General features: G+C 40.8%; 1 protein-coding gene across 15 annotated transcripts in view; it reads left to right on the forward strand.

Annotated features, from left to right (window-relative positions):
- Positions 1-20206, forward strand: part of ARHGAP24 (Rho GTPase activating protein 24) — a 431989-nt gene that overhangs the window by 401671 nt on the left and 10112 nt on the right. For 14 of the 15 annotated variants that reach the window (XM_039539650.1, XM_039539651.1, XM_039539652.1 and 11 more), the window contains 2 exons: positions 13023-13155; positions 16286-16359. In XM_039539650.1, the coding sequence (XP_039395584.1) occupies positions 13023-13155; positions 16286-16359 (207 nt within the window). The remainder of the gene's footprint in view (positions 1-13022; positions 13156-16285; positions 16360-20206) is intronic. The other variant, XM_039539647.1, reaches the window with a different exon arrangement.

The following is a 20206-nucleotide window of genomic DNA, read 5'->3' on the forward strand; positions in this document are numbered from 1 at the left end:
TCTTTAGGAAAATAAAAAGTATAAATGCAAAACATGATTAAAATCAAGGTTTCCTGCTTGCTGATTTAAATCATTATTAAATTGGTGATTTAAATTGCTTTGATTTAAACCAATATACCTTGATGCTTATATAAATATATTTATAATTATGTGCACAAAATCTATCAAGATCAGCTATTTATTTTGTAAAAATTGGCCTGGAGACTCCTCCACCAATTAAAGAAAATAATGTGAGATTTTCTTCAGTTCGTAACTTTTTTCTGGAAGGAAGTAAAATTGGATTTCTCTTTTTGTATTATTTCTTTCCATCTTCTGTTCATCACAATTATTAGATGATGATATGAAAGTCAACATCTCACAGGAAGGGAAAATATTTGAAATGTTACTGAAACAGACATAAATATTAATGCAGGAAGATTTTCATAGCTATTTCCATCAATGTACAAGATCTTCAGAGGAGTTTAAAATTTGTGTGTGTGTGTGAGAGAGAAAGAGAGAGAGAGTGTGTACACATATGGACACATGCTGAGGCAGCAGCATATATTACTATTCAACAAATGTCTCCAAAAAACAAAAATCCTAATAGGTTTCTTTTATAGCTGTGGCTTCTTCTAGAGAAGAACACAATATATTAAGAGTTAAAATATTTCCTGCTGTTCTCTTCAGCGTTGCTATCAGCTGAAGAAATAACCTGTAAATGGCTGTATGTGATAGCTAGCAATCGCTGAAGGATGAATTGTGTTATTCAAATCATCCAAAATGTGGAATTGGATATGAGAAATGTTTATGTGCATTTAATCACTGGAACTGTCAAAGCAAAAGCACTTTGGGAGCCACTTGGACAAAAAACATATAAATATATCAAGGTCATAAGCGTATTATGTTGAATTCTTAATGTATAGAGAACTGGACTGTCTATGGTTACTGTAGCCTCGCTTTTTTAGCAAGAGCATGTTACAAGGGCACCATAAATTACTTCTCACTCAAAATTTGACCTAAGTAAGGGGAGTCCTCTGGATTCTAAAGGCGCGCACGCGCGCGCGTGTGTGTGTGTGTGTATCTGGGAACAGAATTCAGGCTATGTGTCTGTCTTTAAACAAAAGAGAGAGAAATCACCCCTCCCTTTACACGAAATAAAAAACAATCTTCTAGGCACCTAGATTGTTTTTGTGCTCGAGCTAGAATGGGGCTTTAAGCCACTGCCCACCCAGGGTGATGGAAGTGGGGAGAGATGGGCTGTGCACCAGCAGCAGAGAGTTAGGCATGACACTTCCAAAAGCAATGTAGCAGCACATTCTGGGATGGCATCTGCAACATCGCTTTACAGTGTGCTGAATACGTCTCCCTGCATCTTCCCAGCTCGTCTGAGGGTGCAGCAGGAGAAACCATGTGAGGTTCCTAACAATGTTGTCAGTGCTGGAGCAAGATGGAAATTATTCTGGGCCCTTGGCTAACATGAAAGTAAGCCAGACTGCTTGTGCCCTCTGCCCCACCTGTGTAGAGCTAGGCAGGGTCAAGCCCATAACTTACTGAGGTCTTATGCTCTCTGCTGGCTCTGCAGGAAAATATTCCACCTTCCTAGAACTATGATGACCTGGCTGATAACGCTGGCACATAAACGAAGCCAATGCGAATTTCAAGCCCCACTTGGCACACTGGGCATGAGGTGGGGAATAACAATGTTTGCCAAACAGAAAGAGGGCAAACTTGATAAGGAGAGTTAATTTTATTTTCACATTCCTAAGGAGAGAAGACAAACCATGGAGAGTTTAAAACTGACTGAAGCTATAAAGAAATGAACCAGTTGTTGCTTGACTAATGATCATGTGCTTTATGCGAGTTTTCTTTTCTGAATCTAGATACAAAAATCAAATGCTAGAAATCCTAATCAAGACAAAAGCTTGTGTAGATTGAAATTAGTGGTGCATTTAAAAAAAATCAAATCCTCTTTCATCTTGGGGCACTAGCTTTGGTGCTGGGAAGTCCTTTATTGTAAACCGCTTTCTGGGACGTGTGTGTGTGTGTGTGTGTGTGTGATTTATGAGCATTTTATTGAAGCTTTCTAATATCTTGCTGTCCCTTTTATTGTGGTGTGGGGGAGGACGTGATGCAAAGAGAAGAAAATGCAGCAAACACAATAGAGCAAGGTCATGGAATACAATGTTACAAATATCCTTAATCTTGACTCCAGAATTCACTATTTAAGGCCTCAGTCCAGCCCATACCTCCCAGTTGTCATAGAAGTTGCCAAACAGTGGAGCCGGTGTGCTTCTGATATACAAGTGAGAGAGAGGGCTGGATGAGCAAACTCATATGGTACCGAACTCAATTCTTTGGAGGCCAAGAGCGGTAGATGAGTGGGGCTGTGGGGGATCCGCCATGAGTGAATTCTCCTGTTCTCTTTCTTAGAGGGCATTGGAGCCCATTCCAGCCATTTACATACATTACCCCAGGCTACACAGCAGCTGTAGGCCTACTTCATTGAGCCCAGCCAGCTGCTCCATGGTTTGGAGTGGAGTGTTCTTTCTCACATACACACCCCTAACTGTCTAGAGTCTAGACAAGATTGGGTCCTGGGCAGATGATTTTAGCCCAAGTCCATGCTTCTTACATTAGCACCTAAGAAAGGACTATTAACCTTTCAGTGTGAACAGTCATCTTTTCTTGAACCCAGAGTCTCATATGAGCAGGGACTACTGCCCACGTCGTCCCCAGATAAATGCCATAAAGAAACAGATGAGTTTGTATGATCACTTAAGCAAGCTCTTGCACCCCAGCAGTCCGAACAACGCTTTGTCCCATTGTTCATTGTCGGATATAACTCCCAGGGAAAGACGCTGCAATGCATGCTCTGCAGACTTTTCTATTATAGAGTGCAGCAACAGCGTGTTGCTTAATGAGGTAGCAAGTCAGGCAATGTGCCTAACATAAACAATGAGGGGCAGTTGCATTCACTGTGATGTGAACTGTAAGCCCAAAACTTTGGAGATCCAAGGGGTGGGGGCGGGGGATACAATATCAACATATCCCCCTGCATACACCATTAGCCATTTTATATAATAGGTACTCTTGAAATATTGGCTTCATTTATTAGCTGCATGGACAAATCTCCTCTCATATTTAAAATAATGTGGTTGTAGTAGCTGCCAGAAGGAGTTTCCTTCTCCCCTTTCCTCTGCATACCAGCCAGATTAGTACCATTGTCAGTGTTCCACTTCTCAATTATTGGCCTTAACAGGTGCTCTCGCCTCTTAAACTCTGGTACAAGGCAGAGATCTACCTGGGTCTGATAGATCTTCTACTTAACAGTTTCCTCCATCCTTTTTGCTATGAAGGCTAACTGGAAATGATGGATCTGAGAACACCAAACTCTTTGAGGCTTACGTGAGCCGTGAATAGTAAAAGCTCTGGATCTATCCCTGATACATTATTGATGACTTATTGAATAGTGCTCTCTTCTCACAAAGTGAAATTATCATTCAGCACTGAGGGGACTAACTCTCTCAAAATGATGTTTCCCAGTCGTTTCGTGTTGGAGTCCACCTGGGGATTCACTGACAGCTAGTTGCTCTCCCACCACAATGGCCCATTTGCCATTCTCCAGCCAGTTGCTGACATCTCTCCTGTTTCCTTCCTGTGGCTCAGACCCTCCCTCCATCATGCCTATTTGTGTTTTGCTCCCTATCCCCTGAAGACTTGCACCCTCCATCTGCCCTCCCTCTGTGCCCTGTTTGGTGTCAGAGCCATCTATTAGTGGCTCAAAGGGTGAGCTGGATGCTACAGGAGCAGAGGAGAGAAACTTGAGCTAACATGCCTGAGCTTTCAGCCACATCCAAGCAAGCTGTTCCTGTATTAGAGGCCAATACAAGAGATGGAAGGGAATGGCTCTCAGAAAACCAGATGTTGCTTTACCTGTAGCTGCAAGAGCATATTTGCAGTAGGGTCAGAGTAGATCTAGCATTATACTCCTTTCCCCCGGGACAAAGTGGGCATCTTGTACCCAGCTTGGCAACCTCTGCACTTACGTCCTGCCTTTGTGCAAAACCCTTGTGCAAAACACGTGTTGCCAACGTGATCATTGGTGAAGTGGACTGAAGAAAAATAAACAGCAAGAGGTGAAGAGGAATTTCTCTGGGAAGGACTCACCCCAGTAAATTTGCTGTTTGTTTGTTTGTTTGTTTTTGTGTTTTAATTAGGCCATAGAACTTTGCTGCAAATAACTGAAGGCTATCATGTAGATTTGCAAAGTGTTCAGCAGACCTATGTGACTCTCAAGAAAGGGTATTGCTAACAAAATTATACAGTGGGGAAACTTGAAGCATAGAGAGGTGAAGTGACTTGTTCAAGGTCCATGGCAAAGCCAGGAGCAGAATCCAAGTCTCCTAACGCCCAGTCCTCCACTGGGCTTTGGTGCCCCCATTTGGTGAAAACTGTTTCATTAGGAACCAGATTTGTGGAATTTTGTTAGGTGTTGTGTGGAGAACACCAGAAACTTAATGCTTTGAGCTGAGAATTTTGGGTTTTATTCAAAATCCAGAAACTCACAGTTACACCTGATGGACATGAATCTACATGAACTGTACTAAAATGCCTTCCCATTAACCCTTGCAGACCAGAACTACTAAGCTCAGGGAGTGGCCTCTAGGGAAGACAGAGGTTTTTAGCAGTTAGGAGTATTTGTTTCTGATTGACTCTCAACATGATATTTTAAGGGCCAGAGGGAGCCGGCTTCAGCCCTGCCTTGTTGGTGCAAAAACCGCCATGACTGAAGGTCTTTGAGGGTGACAAGGGGAGGAGGCTGTGGTGAAAGCCGGAAGTCTGAAGTGACACCACTACCCCGCCCCCCAACCGCTGTTTGCACCACAACCCCAGCCTGGTGTTGATTTGGAACTAATTGAGGAAGAGGGTTTTTGTTTTTGTTTGATTTTCTCTGCCCCCCCCCCCAACTTCAAATGTAACCACTTGTAAGAGATTTTCTTTGTCTAAAAATAGCAGGATTTTCCAGGAAAGGTGCTTCATCTTTCTAATGACTTTGCATAGAACTTTGGAGACTCCTGCAGTTAGCTGCACCTTTAATAAAACAGGAGAAAAGTCTATGACTTTGTCCATTGATTCAAGGCTTTTTTCCCCCCATAATGAAAGTAAAAATAAAAGAGAGAGTGGGGATAGTATGTTTGTGTTAGGGTGGGTGATGTTAGATTCCAGGTACCTAAAATAAATTTGCAGTGGAAATCACCTTCCGCCTACAGTTCCTTCATCTTAACTCTTTTCAGCTTTGTTCTGCTTGCTGTTGACTAAGTTGTTTTTTTTTGTTTGGTTTGTTTAAAGTGCCAGTGTCCCTTAGCAGAGCTTCTCTTGCCTGAGTTGTGGTACTTTAAGATTTTGCTCAGCAGATGCTAAGCAGCTGGTTTCTGCAAAACACGGAAGGCCTTAGATTTCTGAAAAATCATAGAACTTCCAGTGTGCAAGGTTCCAAACTTTATTCACTGATCTTTACAAATGAAACTCCAGTGGTGGATTATCTAGTTCCTGTCACTTTCCTGTCCCCTCTAAAACCAGCCCTTTGTAACTGGCTAGTGGGAATAGCATCTAAATAGAGCTTGGCATATAGACATGATTTGGCAATTAACTACTCATTAGGAGACCAGTTTCTAACTCAAATGCTCAGATCAGTAAATCAGGCTAATTGGTGTCTAGCTGGAGGAGTGTACGCTTTAATTGTCGGACAGCAAAAGAATGTTTAAAGTCTCTTCATTTGAGTTCCTGAATCAAGTGGATTATGAAACATAATTGCTCCTTAACTTTTACAAATGGGGATTTGATACTTGTTACTGTGAAACTATGATCTTTTAAGAATGTGGGAATTGTGTATTTCACATGTAGATGATAAATGACTTCTCAGATGTCCATGAATGCAGTTTTACAAAAAAAGGATGACTTCTGTTATCACATCAAAGCTTTGAGAAAAATTCATTTTAAAGATGTCACTGCTCAGGGTTTGTAAGATTTGTGACCTTCCAGCCTAACAAATAATAATGATTATTTTACTTGCTTGGATTTTATATATTTTTACGAGCCCTGCAAAATTCCTATAAAAACCGATCAGTCTAATTCAAACTCCAATAGTCTGATGAAGTTATTTTACTTTGCTATGTATGAGAATCTGCCTGTATGCACCCGCCACACACACAACAATCTTTCTTACCTCTTCATATCTCTGAACGCTCATCTCTCTTTTACTCTCCTTCTTTACATTGTGTTTTTACCTCCTCCCATATATTTCACAGCTCCTTACTATTTGTACTTTTGCACACTGTTATCCTTGTCCATAGAGTCCCTGGACATCATACTAATTTTTCTCTGATGTGACCTCGCTCTGTTATTTTTCCCCACTGGAAGTTTGTTAGCAGCTTGTTGACTTTGCTTTCTGAAGTGATGACTCAAGCTCCATAAAGGCACTGTGTGTTTGTCTGCGAGTGTGAGGGTTATGCATGTGTTTATGGTGACTTGCCGTGCTTCAATAAATTATTGTTTATGGAGGAGAGGGTGAGAATCCCCAGGCTGTGTAATTGGTCTGACAACCATTTCCACAATGTCTGTGATAACACAAAGAAAAATGCTGTCAAAACAGCACCACCATCAGGGATGCTAATGACACAGACTTCGGATAAAAAGAACATTAAATCTGTATGGTCTAATTGCAAGAAAGGGATCTGGTGTGTTTGCACAAATAATGCCTTTATATTGAGATGGGTGGAAGCAAACTTTTGGCAATGAATATACATGTTAACAGTAAAATAATCAGAATTAACATATGTGTATGCACGTGTGTGCACTTGTGTGTCCACTAGTGGGCATACAGGTACGTGTTTTGGGGAAACAGTGATTACTCTGAGAGGCAAAGAAATTAGAAATTCCACAGAACTTGTACTGTAAAATTGAATTGTGTGCTAGTCAGCCCAATGAGCTAGCTCTCAATATACTGTGGCTATAGGGGATTTAAATTGACTGTGGTAATGCACTTCTCCCCGGGGTGTACAGGTGTCAGTGGCTTATGTGAGCCACCAGCTCAGGTGATCAGCTCCCAATCTCTCCTGTCAAAGCTGTCCTACTTCATATATAAGACTTGAATAGTCACTGATCCAGAGAGAGAGAGAGAATTACTCTATAATTTGGTACTTAGGGCACCCACGTGGGAGCAGGAGGGACACCAGGGTTCCAGTCCCTGCTCCAATAAATATTTAATTATTTATACAAAGTGGAACAACTTCAACAGGAGAGACTGAGACACGCCCACCCATCCCAGAATACTCTATAGCCTGATGGTTAGGGCACTCACCTAGGTTCATGCAATCATAGATTTTTAATGCCAGAAGGGAACATTATGATAACCTGGTTTGACTTCCTGCATAACAGGCCACAACGTTTCACCCCACAACGCTTGTGTGAGGAACAATAACTTGTGAGTGAATTAGAAGATTTTTTTAGCAAGAGATCTGTTCCCAGCTCAGCTACAGACTTCCTGTGTGATCTTAGGCAAGTCACTTAATTGTGTGCCTCAGTTCCCTCTCTGAAAAATGGAGATAGCCCTTCCCCATTTCATAGGGCTGTTGTGAAGATAAAGTTTATCAGTGATTGTTAGGTGCTTTGATACTAAGGTGATGCGGGCATTATGAGCAACCACATAGCTATATAAAGATAATTGGCTAAATGGAATGCAGATCTCAATGGTGTGGAAACTACAGTGCAAGAAAACTAAGAAGCAGAGGTGAACATTCCTGAAATGTGGGACTGCTTGGAATATTGTGCCACATCTACACAGTTGTCTTCTGGCTCTGAAATCAGTAGAACCACAATCTTGGACTGGAACACCTCAAACTATGCAGAGTTTAAAATCTGGATCTGAATTTTGCAGTCCAGGCTCATCTCTACTTTTAAAATAAAAGGAAGAAAAAATAGTACTAGATTTCAAGATGTAAATACTCTTCAGATTATACAATACTCTCACTTTTAAACCCATTTTTCTACATATTTTTTCAGATCTATTAGTATTTTGCCAAAAAAAATAGAAAGTTTAGTGTTGTTGCTGAATATAAGAAAAGAGTTTGTTTTAAACAGTCTCACAAATATATAGTTATTAAACTATATATGGTAACTTGTTAAGTGTTATAGTTATGGATACGCTGAGGATTTCAATATAGCATTCAGGCATTGCTCCAGCACAGCTGAAAGAAATGCTTTGCATTTGTACATTTTCAAAATGTAGGATAATCTTTCTTAGCAATTGCACCATCTAGCGTTGGTACACTCATAATGCCACAGGAGTTGGCACATACCATGCTCCTAGAAGCACATTGAGATACGCATTACCTCAGTCTAGAATTAGGCAGAAACTGCATGGTTCAAATGTAGGTTTCAAACCCCAATCCAGAAAGTTCCATTCTTAGAGACCTATATCTAGCATCAATAAGCAAGTAGTATATTGGAGTTTTAATAAAATGAAATGAGATAAAACCAAACTAATGTGTTTAAATAGCCTTGTGTCATTTACCTTGGAAATACAAGCCTTATTTTATTGTTTTCATTGGCTCACTGATATCAGTGTATTACAAACCTCTCCATGTGGACAACTCTGGGCACGGGTAGCATTTTTTTTTCTTTATTCCTCCTGTCTTTCCAGGTACTTTGCCTTCAAGGAAAAGTACTTTGCTTCATATCAAGAACTGTACAAATCTTTCTAAAATACTGCAAGCTTTTTCCACAGTACTGGCAGTGTCAGGAAGCGAAAGCTGTGCAGTGCATTGTTTAACCTTCTCACCTGGTGACCACCCCACTGCCAGCTCTTGCTAATTCTTTTGTTGTTTGTTTGTAATTTGTCTGTTTGTCTTAGATCTTATTTCATTTCTGGAAGGTTTGTCAGTTTTGGATGCCATATAGGCTCTTTCAGACTGTGTTTCAATTCCCGAACCACACCTGTGGGGTGTCCTTGTTTAATAAAAGGTATTTAGGAGAGATGACAAGCTGACAGCTTTTGGTCTTGAGGCTCAATCCAGTGAGGGGCTACTTACGCAATCAGTTCAGGGTGTCTGCTGCCTTTCACCAGACAACTGACAGCTCCAATAATAGGGCTGTCAGCGGAGCTCTGTTCCCTAATTAGGTTTCCCTGTTCCTCCTTGGCTTGGTGCAATAGGCAAACAGAAATCATCTCCTACCAATTTGCTTCTTGTGTACGTTGCATACAAGCTAGCTTGTAAAACTTTTTTAATTCCCTCGCTAAGGGTTACTTCTATTATGAGGCCAACCAGTGACAACTCCTTGAGTATACTATGCATTCATTTTAAAAAAGAGAGGAAAAACTGCACTGCTCTGAGTCTGGAGCTTCAGGGCATGAAGCATGGGCACCTGAATTGTACTGTCTGTATTGGGTTGGTAAACAGAGATGTGAGGAGTAGCTGCTGTTCATATCTGATCTGCATTGCATGTAGGCAGAGGTTTAGGAATCTGAGTACGAGTCCAAATCAAAAATAGACTCATATGATAGTACACAAGTAACTCAATATTTTGGACCAGTATGGCGGAAACTTGTCAATATCTGTGAGGTTCATCATCGTGGACCGAAATCTCATGTGTAAAGCTGTTCTCATGTGTTTCAGACACATCCAAATGCAGAAATGAAAGAAAATAATCTTCCTGGCGTTGGATCCAAACAAGAACTAAAACCAATAGTTGGGACAAGTTCAGGAGTTTGAATCTGACCCTACTGCAGAAGCCCAAAGGAGTGCTGATTCAGAGTTTTGGCTAGACCTGGTCAAAAAATTTTCCTGTTGGAACATGTGGTTTTGTAGACATCAACATTTTTCACTTGGAAAATGTTGATTCTGACAGTTCTGATTTTCCAAACAGGTAAACTTAAATTAAAAGGTGTTTGGAATCAATGTTGTGAAATGACTATTTTAGTCTCCAAAATGCAGTATGAAACAAAAAATCATTTTCAGATGTTGAATAATTTCATTTTGACATTTCCGGTTCAAACATTTTTGGAATTTTTCATTTTGTGAAAAATTTCAGTGTTTCAACTTCTGGTTCTAATTCTGAATGGAAATTAATTTTGAAATGTCAAAATTTCCCACAAAAGGAACATTAAAAATTATTCAAACTGTATAGCCCCTGCCACCTTTATGGCCTTGGTAGAGGTGTGGTTGTGTAGGTACATGAAGGCTGGGGCCCACAAATGTGGAGACAGCTGAATGGCCCCCCCCATGTTATATCTCTTATAGGTACATAATCTCAGTGAACCTAGGGTTGTTCCAAGTGTCCCTCTTAAGATATAGCTAAGTAAAAGCTGTTGCTAGTTTAACAGAGGACCTTCCAAAGCCACAGATTTAACTGCCTCTAGCAAAGTGTAAGTGCATCTGTGACAGATCAACAATATCCTTGAAAAATCTTGCTGTTAAATTTAAGTGCCTTTGGATTCCATTGTATTAAATGCAAAGGTTATGTATTATTATGGGCCTGGATGGTCAAAAGACTATATTAAACAATGTGGCAGACAAGAATAGTCTTTTGGGACAATATGTGTGAAGTCAATTTCCTGGGAAATATCGAGGGGGAGGTCAATGCTAATTCCCTGTCTCTGGTTATGCAAAAACCCAGCCTTTTGAAGTTACAGTCTGAGGAGTGGGCCTTTGTCCGCTGATCACCTGTTATGTGAGGCCAAGATCGAAGGCCCAAACTGTATAAAGGAAAGATTGAACTGTTCATGGGTGTACGAGTTCTGAGCTAAGGCTGTTATGAACTTTAAACCACAGAAAAGCCCCTCTGTGGGGTTTGAAGGATTGACCCCTCTCAGAGCCCTAGATGGCGTTGGGATGATCTACGTGCTTATCATCGTGCCACATAGGCACTTTTATTGTTTTAAATATGTTTTTCTGTAACGTTTTCACCTTAAGAACAAATATGCTTGCTTATAAAGAGCTGTGTGATAAATCATAACTTCCGGCAAATATATCGTTCATAGCCTTCAAAGAGAAAGCAAAGCATAGCTACTGGCCTGCTTAGACAGTCTGGCTTGCTGGGGGAATTCCAGTGTAGGCAGAAAACTGTACAGCCTGGAAAAAAAAAATCAGAAGGGAGAGAGACATGGATTTCTACCAAGAGAGGTGATGGCTGAGGAGTCCGCTACAGAGGGGGAATAGAGGTGCAGTTGCCTTGAACTGTGACAGCATCATACTATAATTGTTCTCTTTATGATATTGTTAATTTTAATATTATATTATTTTCACATAAAACATGAACTCATCTAAATGAAAAGGGGCAGTATATACTGAACCTGGTCTGTGTGATAGAAATTGTAGAAAATTTCTGCAGTTTTCTTTCTATCCTGAATGACGTGGGGATAATTTGGAATCAGATTCCCAAGTCTTTCATAAGCCTAATAGTGGTTGAGGAGAATTTCAGATTCTAGTACAACCCACTTTAGCTGAAACACTGATGCCATTTAAAACATTTTGATAAATGAGGGTTCAAAAGGAGGTCTGGTGGGGTGAATACAGAGCTGATGTCAAAACTGATGTAAGTTAGACGTGCTTATAATCAGCTAGAGTCCCTTTGATCTATTTACACCCAGTTACTGATGCATAAATGAGTCTAAGGGTATGTTTGCAGTCAGATGTTGTGTCTGACTTCAGCATGTGTAGACATATACCCAAGCTAGCTCTAGTAAAAATGGCAGTTAAGCTGTGGCAGCCTGGGACTCTGGCTATGTACTGGAGCAGCCAACCCATGCAGCCACTGCTTCACTGAATTGGTACTCACACTATCTAGATCCAAGCTAGCTTGGGAATGTCCACATGTGCTGCAGTCACACCTCCAACTGCAGTATAGACATATCCTTCATTGATACAACTTTATACACCAGAGAGCCATAAAAAGGTATGAGAATGTGTAAGATTAAGTAGGGAATGTCCTACTGTAGAATGCCTTCCTGTTGATTTTCTTGTTACTCTTCTGTCTCTTGGTGTGTGTTGTACACCAGCTTAGACCTGCTTAAACTCCAGTAGTCACAGTGGGCTAACTTCTGAGGTGATGCATAAGGGGGTTGTAACTAAGTACGTGTGCATTTAAGTCTAAATGAATCTAAGTTTGTATAAGAGGGATTTTAGAATGTGTGTGTTACACTAACTCTTAGACACACTTCTGAATTGAGCCCTGGGAAGCTATTCTTGACAATGTGCTGAGTCACTCTGTGATCTCGATTCACTTTCTCTCTCTGCCTCAGTTTAGCTGTCAGAAAATGGAGATAATACCAGTTCACAGGGGTGAGGAGGGCTTAAATCATTAGTGTATGCAAAACACGTCAAGATCCTCTGTTGAAAGGTGCTATTAAAATGCACAGTACTAATTATTCAGGGGGACTACTGGGAAAGTGATGCACACCTGGGGATTTAACTACAATTGAGATAAGAGGGAGCTTTCATTAAACGTGTGGAATAAATTGGTTTGGCAGAACATGTTGATATAAAATTGAGACCATGCAGGCCCAGATATTGTGGAACTAAGCTATGTTAGAGGCAGGTGTTAAGAATCTGAGCCAAATTGTTGATTGTTATGAAAATATAATCCCTTGTATTGAAATATTTTGCCTAATTTCTGGTCAAGTACAAATTAAATCTGTCAGTTGGGTAGGTGGTATTTTGCATTCCTCATGTGGGATGTTTGTAACCTATATGAAAGGCATGATCTTCCCAGCACCAATGTTGTGAATATTGCAGTGTTTATTTTGTGGGATAAATAATTGTTTAATAATAATAAATCATCATCAGAATTATGAGAGCCTTTCTGACAGGTATTTTTACAAATCCTCTGCAGTACAAAGAAGCTAAAACCAGCTACTGGAGCTATAAGTAAGGCTAACACACTGATGATTCGGTATTGAAAAAGTTCAGCAGTAGACTAGAGACCATCAGCTGTGTATAGCATTTCCCAAATCCCCAGCAGTAATCGTTTGCATTCCATCCCCACAGCAGTACGGATGTGCACACGGTGGCATCGCTTCTCAAACTGTATCTAAGAGAACTCCCAGAACCGGTTATCCCCTATGCAAAATATGAGGATTTTCTTTCCTGCGCCAAATTGCTCAGCAAGGAAGAGGAAACGGTGAGTGTTGTGCTTTGATTGTGATTTGTGTAGATAGTGGTGTTTTGTAATCTGCTTTGGTTTTGGCGCAGGGGCAGGTTCTCTAGTTTTTGCATCAGCTTTCACTCTTTGCTAGATGCACATCTTTGAACCATATCAGGATGTCTTTCTAATGATGTAGAGGTGTAGGACTGGAAGGGACCCTGAGAAGTCATCTAGTCCCCTGCACTAAAGGAAGGACTACATAATAACTAGGCAATTCCTGACAGTTGTTTGTCTAACCTGTTCTTAAAAACCTCCAATGACAGAGATTCCACAACCTCCCTAGGCAATATGTTCCAGTGTTTAACTACCCTGACAATTAGGAATTTTTTTCTGATGTCCAACCTAAACTGCCCTAGCTACAATTTAAGCCCATTGCTGCTTGGCTTATCCCTGGAGGTTAATGAGAACTGTTTTTCACCATCCTCCTTGTAACAACTTTTTATGTACTTGAAAACTCTCTTCTCTCCCCCCCCCCCCCGTACACATCTTCCCTTCTCCAGAGTAAACAAATCATTCTCCTCCCCCCCCCCCCAATCTTTCCTTATTGGTCATGTTTTCTAGACCTCTAATCATTTTTGTTGCTCTCTTCTGGATTTTCTCCAATTTTTCCACATCTTTCCTGGAATGTGGTGCCCAGACCTAGACAGAATACTCCAGTTGAGGCCTAATCAGCACACAGTAGAGTGGAAGAATTACTTCTCTTGTCTTGCTTACAACACTCCTGCTAGTACATTCCAGAATGATGTTTGCCTTTTTTTTTTTTTGCAACAGTATCAGCATTGTTGACTCATTTAGTTTGTAATCCACTATAACTCCCCAAATCCCTTTTTGCAGTACTCGTTTTTGGGCAGTAATTTTCCCATTTTGTATGTGTGCAATTGATTATTCCTTCCTCAGTGGAGTTCTTTGCATTTGTCCTTATTGAATTTTCAACCTGTTTACTTCAGACCACTTCTCCAGTTTGTCCAGATCATTTTGAATTTTAATTCTATCCTTCAAAGCACTTTCAACCCCTTTCAGCTTGGTTGTGCAAACTTTCTGCAAACTTTATAAGTGTACTCTCTATGCTGTTATCCAAATCATTGATGATGATCTTGAACGGAACCGAACCCAGGACCAATCCCTGTGGGACTCCACTTGATATGCCTTTCCAGTTCAACTATGAACCACTGATAACTACTCTCTGTGAATGGCTTTCTTTGTAGGTTATCTTTAAATGAAATCTTGGTTCATATAGCAATCTAAATAGGCATATGAGAATAACAGAAACACTTCTCTACCTATATAAACTGCATACCATTGAATTATGGTTGGAAACGATGTGCATTGGGTTAGAAGAGTTCCATCTTGTATGAAAGAGACTTCTTTTGGGTCATCTAGGCTATCATCCTCCATTATAGCAGGACTGCTCTTATTAGTCCTACCCAATTCCTGTTTAAGTCAACAGAAAACTATTGACTTAAGTGGGAATTAACTGGGGATAAAATTGTCAAAAATCAGAGTCAATGGGGTTTAGGCTCTGAAAATTTTGCAATGGGCCCATTGTCATTAAAGCATCACTCAGAGATATTTAGCAAGTTGGTCTTGATTAACTCTGACATCAGTTACTCTAGCATTTATCTTGGAAACATGCCCCATTGTCTAATGATTCTTAAAGATATAGAGACAGATTTCCAACTCTGTTCTACTGGTGTGAAACTTGTGTAACAGAATGAAGGATATGACCTATTACGTTTTCCCTACAGTAATTTAAGGCCAATACATCTTGATCTGTTGAAACCTCCTTTTTACACCCCTCTATGTACTTGTTGGCAGCTAGTATATGCTGCTATCTCTTAGTCTTTTTCTTCAGAGTGATCATTAATAGTTTTGTTCTATTAATTTCAGCCCATCCCTCTAATTTTCCAAAACCATACTACATTTTTAATCCCTCCTACAAAGTAGTTGACATCCTCCCTGTTCTGAGTCACCAGCCAGAATTGATTCTTTCCATCTCCTATCCACTAAATTAATAAGGATCAAATGGGAGTTAGATGTGTGGGGGAGCATTTTGTATTAGGTCTAGAAGGGTTTGGGGGGAGCTGTGTGTTCTGCTGGCTGTTCCATGTTATTTTTTGTGTAATTTACGGCAGGGGCTCCTAGAGGTTGGCATAAGCACTGCTGTTTACTTTTGTATAGTGTCCATTTTATAGTAGCTATGTTTGTACAGTTTCTCTGAAAACATCACATGAAACATTTTATAAATGTATTTGAAAACAAGACTTCAGTGACTGTGTGAATGTAGACCAGTTCTTGCCATGTGATATCTATATGGAGTTACTCACCAGTCACTTACCCCAGTTCAGTTGCGCTTTAGGTCTCACACCAAAGACTATACTTATAACCAATCCTATAGTAAACTATATGATGATTTATTAAATAGGAAAAGGAAAATACAGAGTTATTTGTGAGATTAAAGCAAGCAATGTGAGTGACCAATGCTAGAAACAATAAGCCATTTTTTATCCTGTTGTAATGCTGACTTAGCAATCTGATTGTTAGATTGTTTGACTCGTTTTTCAGTCTTCTGTGTTGGACTCTCCCACAGCATGAGTTACAAACGATGTCACTGTTTATCTAGATAGCTGTTTGTCTTATTTCCTTTTCTAGCATTTGCCCAGCAAACATTTGCAGTATCATGATGATCCCATCCTGAGTTGCACTTGTTTTGCTGACCCACTGAAATCAACCACCCTACAGTGGCTGGCAAAGCACCAAAGGCTGAATTAAAACAGCATCCAAATGCACTGGTGGCAGGAGCTTAGCCAGAGGCTATTTCCAGTGGGCCAGAAACCAAGTTCACGTCGTTCAGCTCTTCTAAATCCTAGTGAGAGGACAGACTGAAAGAATCTTCTGCTTGTCTAATGCTAGTGCAGACCTTGTGAGACAGCCAAATTGTTGCTTTGTCCAAATGAAATGGATACTACAGGCTAGTGATCATAGTTTATCTGGATATTATTAAGAAAATAGTTGTCTTACTCCATTTCCATAAGTATCTTCTATTTATTTCATACCAAAATCTCAACAGTGTTGTTGTTATTGATTTTTTGTTTGTTTGTTTACCCAGGGGGTGAAGGAATTAATGAAACAAGTAAAGAGTCTGCCACCTGTCAATTACAATCTACTGAAATATATCTGTAGGTAAGTGCTCTGAAAGATTATCAAACAGATATTTATCTCAGTGCCCTAGTAGACACTGCTGTCTGTCTGGATGAATATATCTCAGGAGAAGTTTAACAAAGAGATTCAGAGTACTGGTACGTTTAACCTAACACAATCACAAGTTTGTTTATTGTATTACTAATTACTACCTTACTAATTAAAGTTGTACAGCTGTGAGAGGGATTAATGAACAGTCCAGACCCAGCATGAAAGGCAAGGAAATGTAGCTGGATAAAGGAATATCACCACCTATCTACTTCTGTAAGGAAAAGCAAGGCTATATTTGCAGATGACTTACCTGGAGAGCAGCTCCTGTTGGCCTTGATGATTCAGACAGCTTATGGGAGTCCTGGGTTAAAAAGGTCAAAACACCAGAAGCGTAAGGGCTTCTGGGAGAGGTGGTGTGTGTGAGATAAAACACAGCCTTGTAACAGGTAATGTTTTGATGTAGTTTGCTGCATGCTAATATCTGTGAAGCTCCCAATGGTGATGCAAGATCGTGAGTACTAACCTCAGGACAGACTCTTAAACATGAGGGCACAAACCCCAAATTGGTTGTAAATTCCTAACTTAGATTTCACCAACCAAGTGCAAACTCCTCAGGCACTTCAACAGCCTTAACACGGAGTCACAGACTGTCCTTTCGGGTATTCAGGTTTCTCTTGCCACCCAGGTGAACATATCTGCTGGATAGATGGCCCATAACACCAAGAATCACAGCAATATTCAGGTTACTCCTAATTCCAAAAGACCAGTCACTTACCCCAGATCAGTTGTGCTTTAGGTCTCACACCAAAGACTATACACCTCTACCCCGATAAAACGCGACCCGATATAACATGAATTCAGATATAACACGGTAAAGCAGTGCTCCGGGGGGGGCGGGGCTGCGCACTCCGGCAGATCAAAGCAAGTTCGATATAACGCGGTTTCACCTATAACGCAGTAAGATTTTTTGGCTCCCGAGGACAGCGTTCTATCTGGGTAGAGGTGTACTTATAACCAATCCGATAGTTAATTATATGATGATTTATTAAATAGGAAAAGGAAAATACAGAGTTATTTGCAAGGTTAAAGCAAGCAAATGTAGACATATGAATGAGTTACTGTCTTAGTTCAAAAGGTAATATAGGCTTCTATAATCAGCAAGCTCTAATTTGTCTTTTAGGGCTAACCACTGGGGATCTCTTGCTTATGCACAGAAACAACTTGGTTCCCCTCCCCCAGAGTCCAAGCAGCATAGAGATTCTTAGTTCCTTTGGTTTGGGGTCTTTATCCTCCTCCTGCCATGTGCTCTGAGCTGCAAACTCAGCTGATGGGAAGAGTCCCCTTGCATGACACATCTCCACAGGGAGGTGAGCAGAGCAGAGCAATAAGAGTCTTTAGTTCTTTTATTGATGGTTTCTCAATCCAGATGTGGGAGTTTCCAGTTGTAAGGTCCAACCCTAACCCATCTGGTAATGATGTGTCTCCTCTTTTGAGAAATGCATAACAATTTCTGTAGAAGAGCAGCTCTTCATACTAATTAATGTCCCTCTCCTGCATGGCGATTTATACAGTCACAGAGGCTCATAATACACCCACTCAAATATTACGTTACAATATGGAACACCGATATTACAAGTAAGATTCATGCATGCAGTAACTCACAAGCATTCAATAGAGTCTTAACATTTCTAATACCTATTTTATCAATATTAACCCACAAGTCAGACAGATAGATTCCGGCTATGTATCTGCTAGTGTCCAGTTCAGACAGGGGGATCTTTGCGTGAGCTGGCACCTGAGCTGCCAGCATCGCAGTATCTATGGATTTTGGTAAGACACTGAACGTTATATCAAGAATGTATTTATCAGTTAAGATATATGAAGAGCTTTAAAACATTATCAGAAAATATCGGGATTGCATGAGGAGGATAAGAGAGAAATAATTTCCGATTTTCAATTCACTTGAGGTAGCAGCCAGTATGCTGTGGAGAATGGGAGGCCTAACTACTAGAGCAGGTTTTCTGAATGTTTTCCCCCACAATTGTTCTAGAAATGACAACCCCCAAAATAGCCTGGACTTGGGGCTAAAAAGTAACAAGACAGTGCTGCCCTGGTTAAAGGGCCTGTATGCCTTGTTACAGTAAGATATGCCAAAGCTTCCTTCCCTGGAAAACTTACAAGATACACTGGATAGGAGCTCAGCTGGGCTAGCTCTAAGGAGCATTATGCTCTAGAAAACTTGGGTACGTTAGAAAATAAACCCAGGGACCCCTTTGAATCAACTGGCAGAGGGTACAGGAATACATAAGGGATGGGGGGGGAATCCCCTGGGCCTGGTATCTGTGTACTAGTCTGCCAAAGAATGACATGTATGGACTCTAATGAAAGCCTGTCTCACACTGGCATAATCATTGTGATATGTGTGTGTGTGCATAACATGTCAGAAGAGGTGTGTGTGGATAGATAGGAAAATGTGCTTGTGGTTAAAGGCAGGTCACAAATTGGTAGCATGCCTTGAGACAGTTCTCTAGACAGGAGGTGAGAGACACTGCTATCCCAAGCTAACCTTTGTATAGTGTATGTCTTACAACAGCAGTCTGTTAGCATATTAAGTCATATGTTAATGAAGAGCTTGCAGGGACTTAAAAGAAAATTAACAGGAAGAGGTAAACAGCTGGAGATGAAGGGAGACACACTCCTTTCAGTCAAGATCAAAGGTCTGGTCTGGTATATCTTAGGTGAAAAAAGACCCCGTGGCATCCTTCATCGAGGAAATAAACTCACAGAGGGTTTGCTTCATGAAAAAAGGATCCCAGCCAGACTTGGCTGAAAATGCTGGGAAGAACTTTGGATGAGATAAAACTTTATTTAGACAGGAGGAAATTTTGTTCGTTAAGTTAAGGCCATAGAAAGCATGTTATGATTTTCTTTTATATATAATGCATTTTTCCAGTATTTTGCTTACTATCATAGGAATATCTGTTCTTTGTTAAATAAACTTATACTTGCTTTCTCTGTAAACATACCTGAGTGCTGTGTGTTAAGTGGAGCTGTGTTTTAAGGCGAACTAGTAAGCTTGAATATACTGTTCCTTTGGAAACAGTGGGCCTGGTGATTCAGTGAGTATCTAGTGGAGCAGGGGCTAGATACTGCCGGTGGTTGCTTGGAGGACTCAGGGGTTAGTGTATGCCTATCGCTAACCTGTAAAGAGAGAGTGATGGCTGGAGGGGAGTGCTTGTGTTGCCAGTATCCAGGGGTGTCAAGGAGCTGATCCCAAGCAGGCAGAAAAAAGGCGCTCTCATAGACGTTAAGCTTAGAAGGGACCATTGTGATCATCTAGTCTGACCTCCTCCACATTGCAGTCCACAGAACCTCACCCACTCCTGAAATAGACTCCTAACCTGTGGCTGAGTTACTGAAGTCCTCAAATCATGGTTTAAAGACTTCAAGTTGCACAGAATTCACTGTTAAAACCTGCAAGTGACCCGTGCCCCATGCTGCAGGAGAAGGCAAAAACCACTCAGGGTCTCAGTCAATCTGTCCTGCGGGGAAAATTCCTTCCCGACCCCAAATATGGTCATCAGCTAGACCCTGAGCATGTGGGCAAGACCCACCAGGCAGATACTTGGGAAAGAATTCTCTGTAGTAACTCAGAGCCTTCCCCTCTGACGTGCCTCCCCCTCTGACGTGCCTCAGAACCCAACTACTGCCCTATTTTTCCAAGCCTACAATAGTGCTTCAGAGTGGTGACCTTTAAACAAAAGCAACTAGGAAATTCCATACAAGAAGTACAGTAAGAGATCATCATCCACCTTTGCCTTTTGTGATCTTGATGCTC

This window comes from Mauremys reevesii, linkage group 5, assembly GCF_016161935.1.
Source record: "Mauremys reevesii isolate NIE-2019 linkage group 5, ASM1616193v1, whole genome shotgun sequence".
Lineage (NCBI taxonomy): Eukaryota > Metazoa > Chordata > Testudines > Geoemydidae > Mauremys > Mauremys reevesii.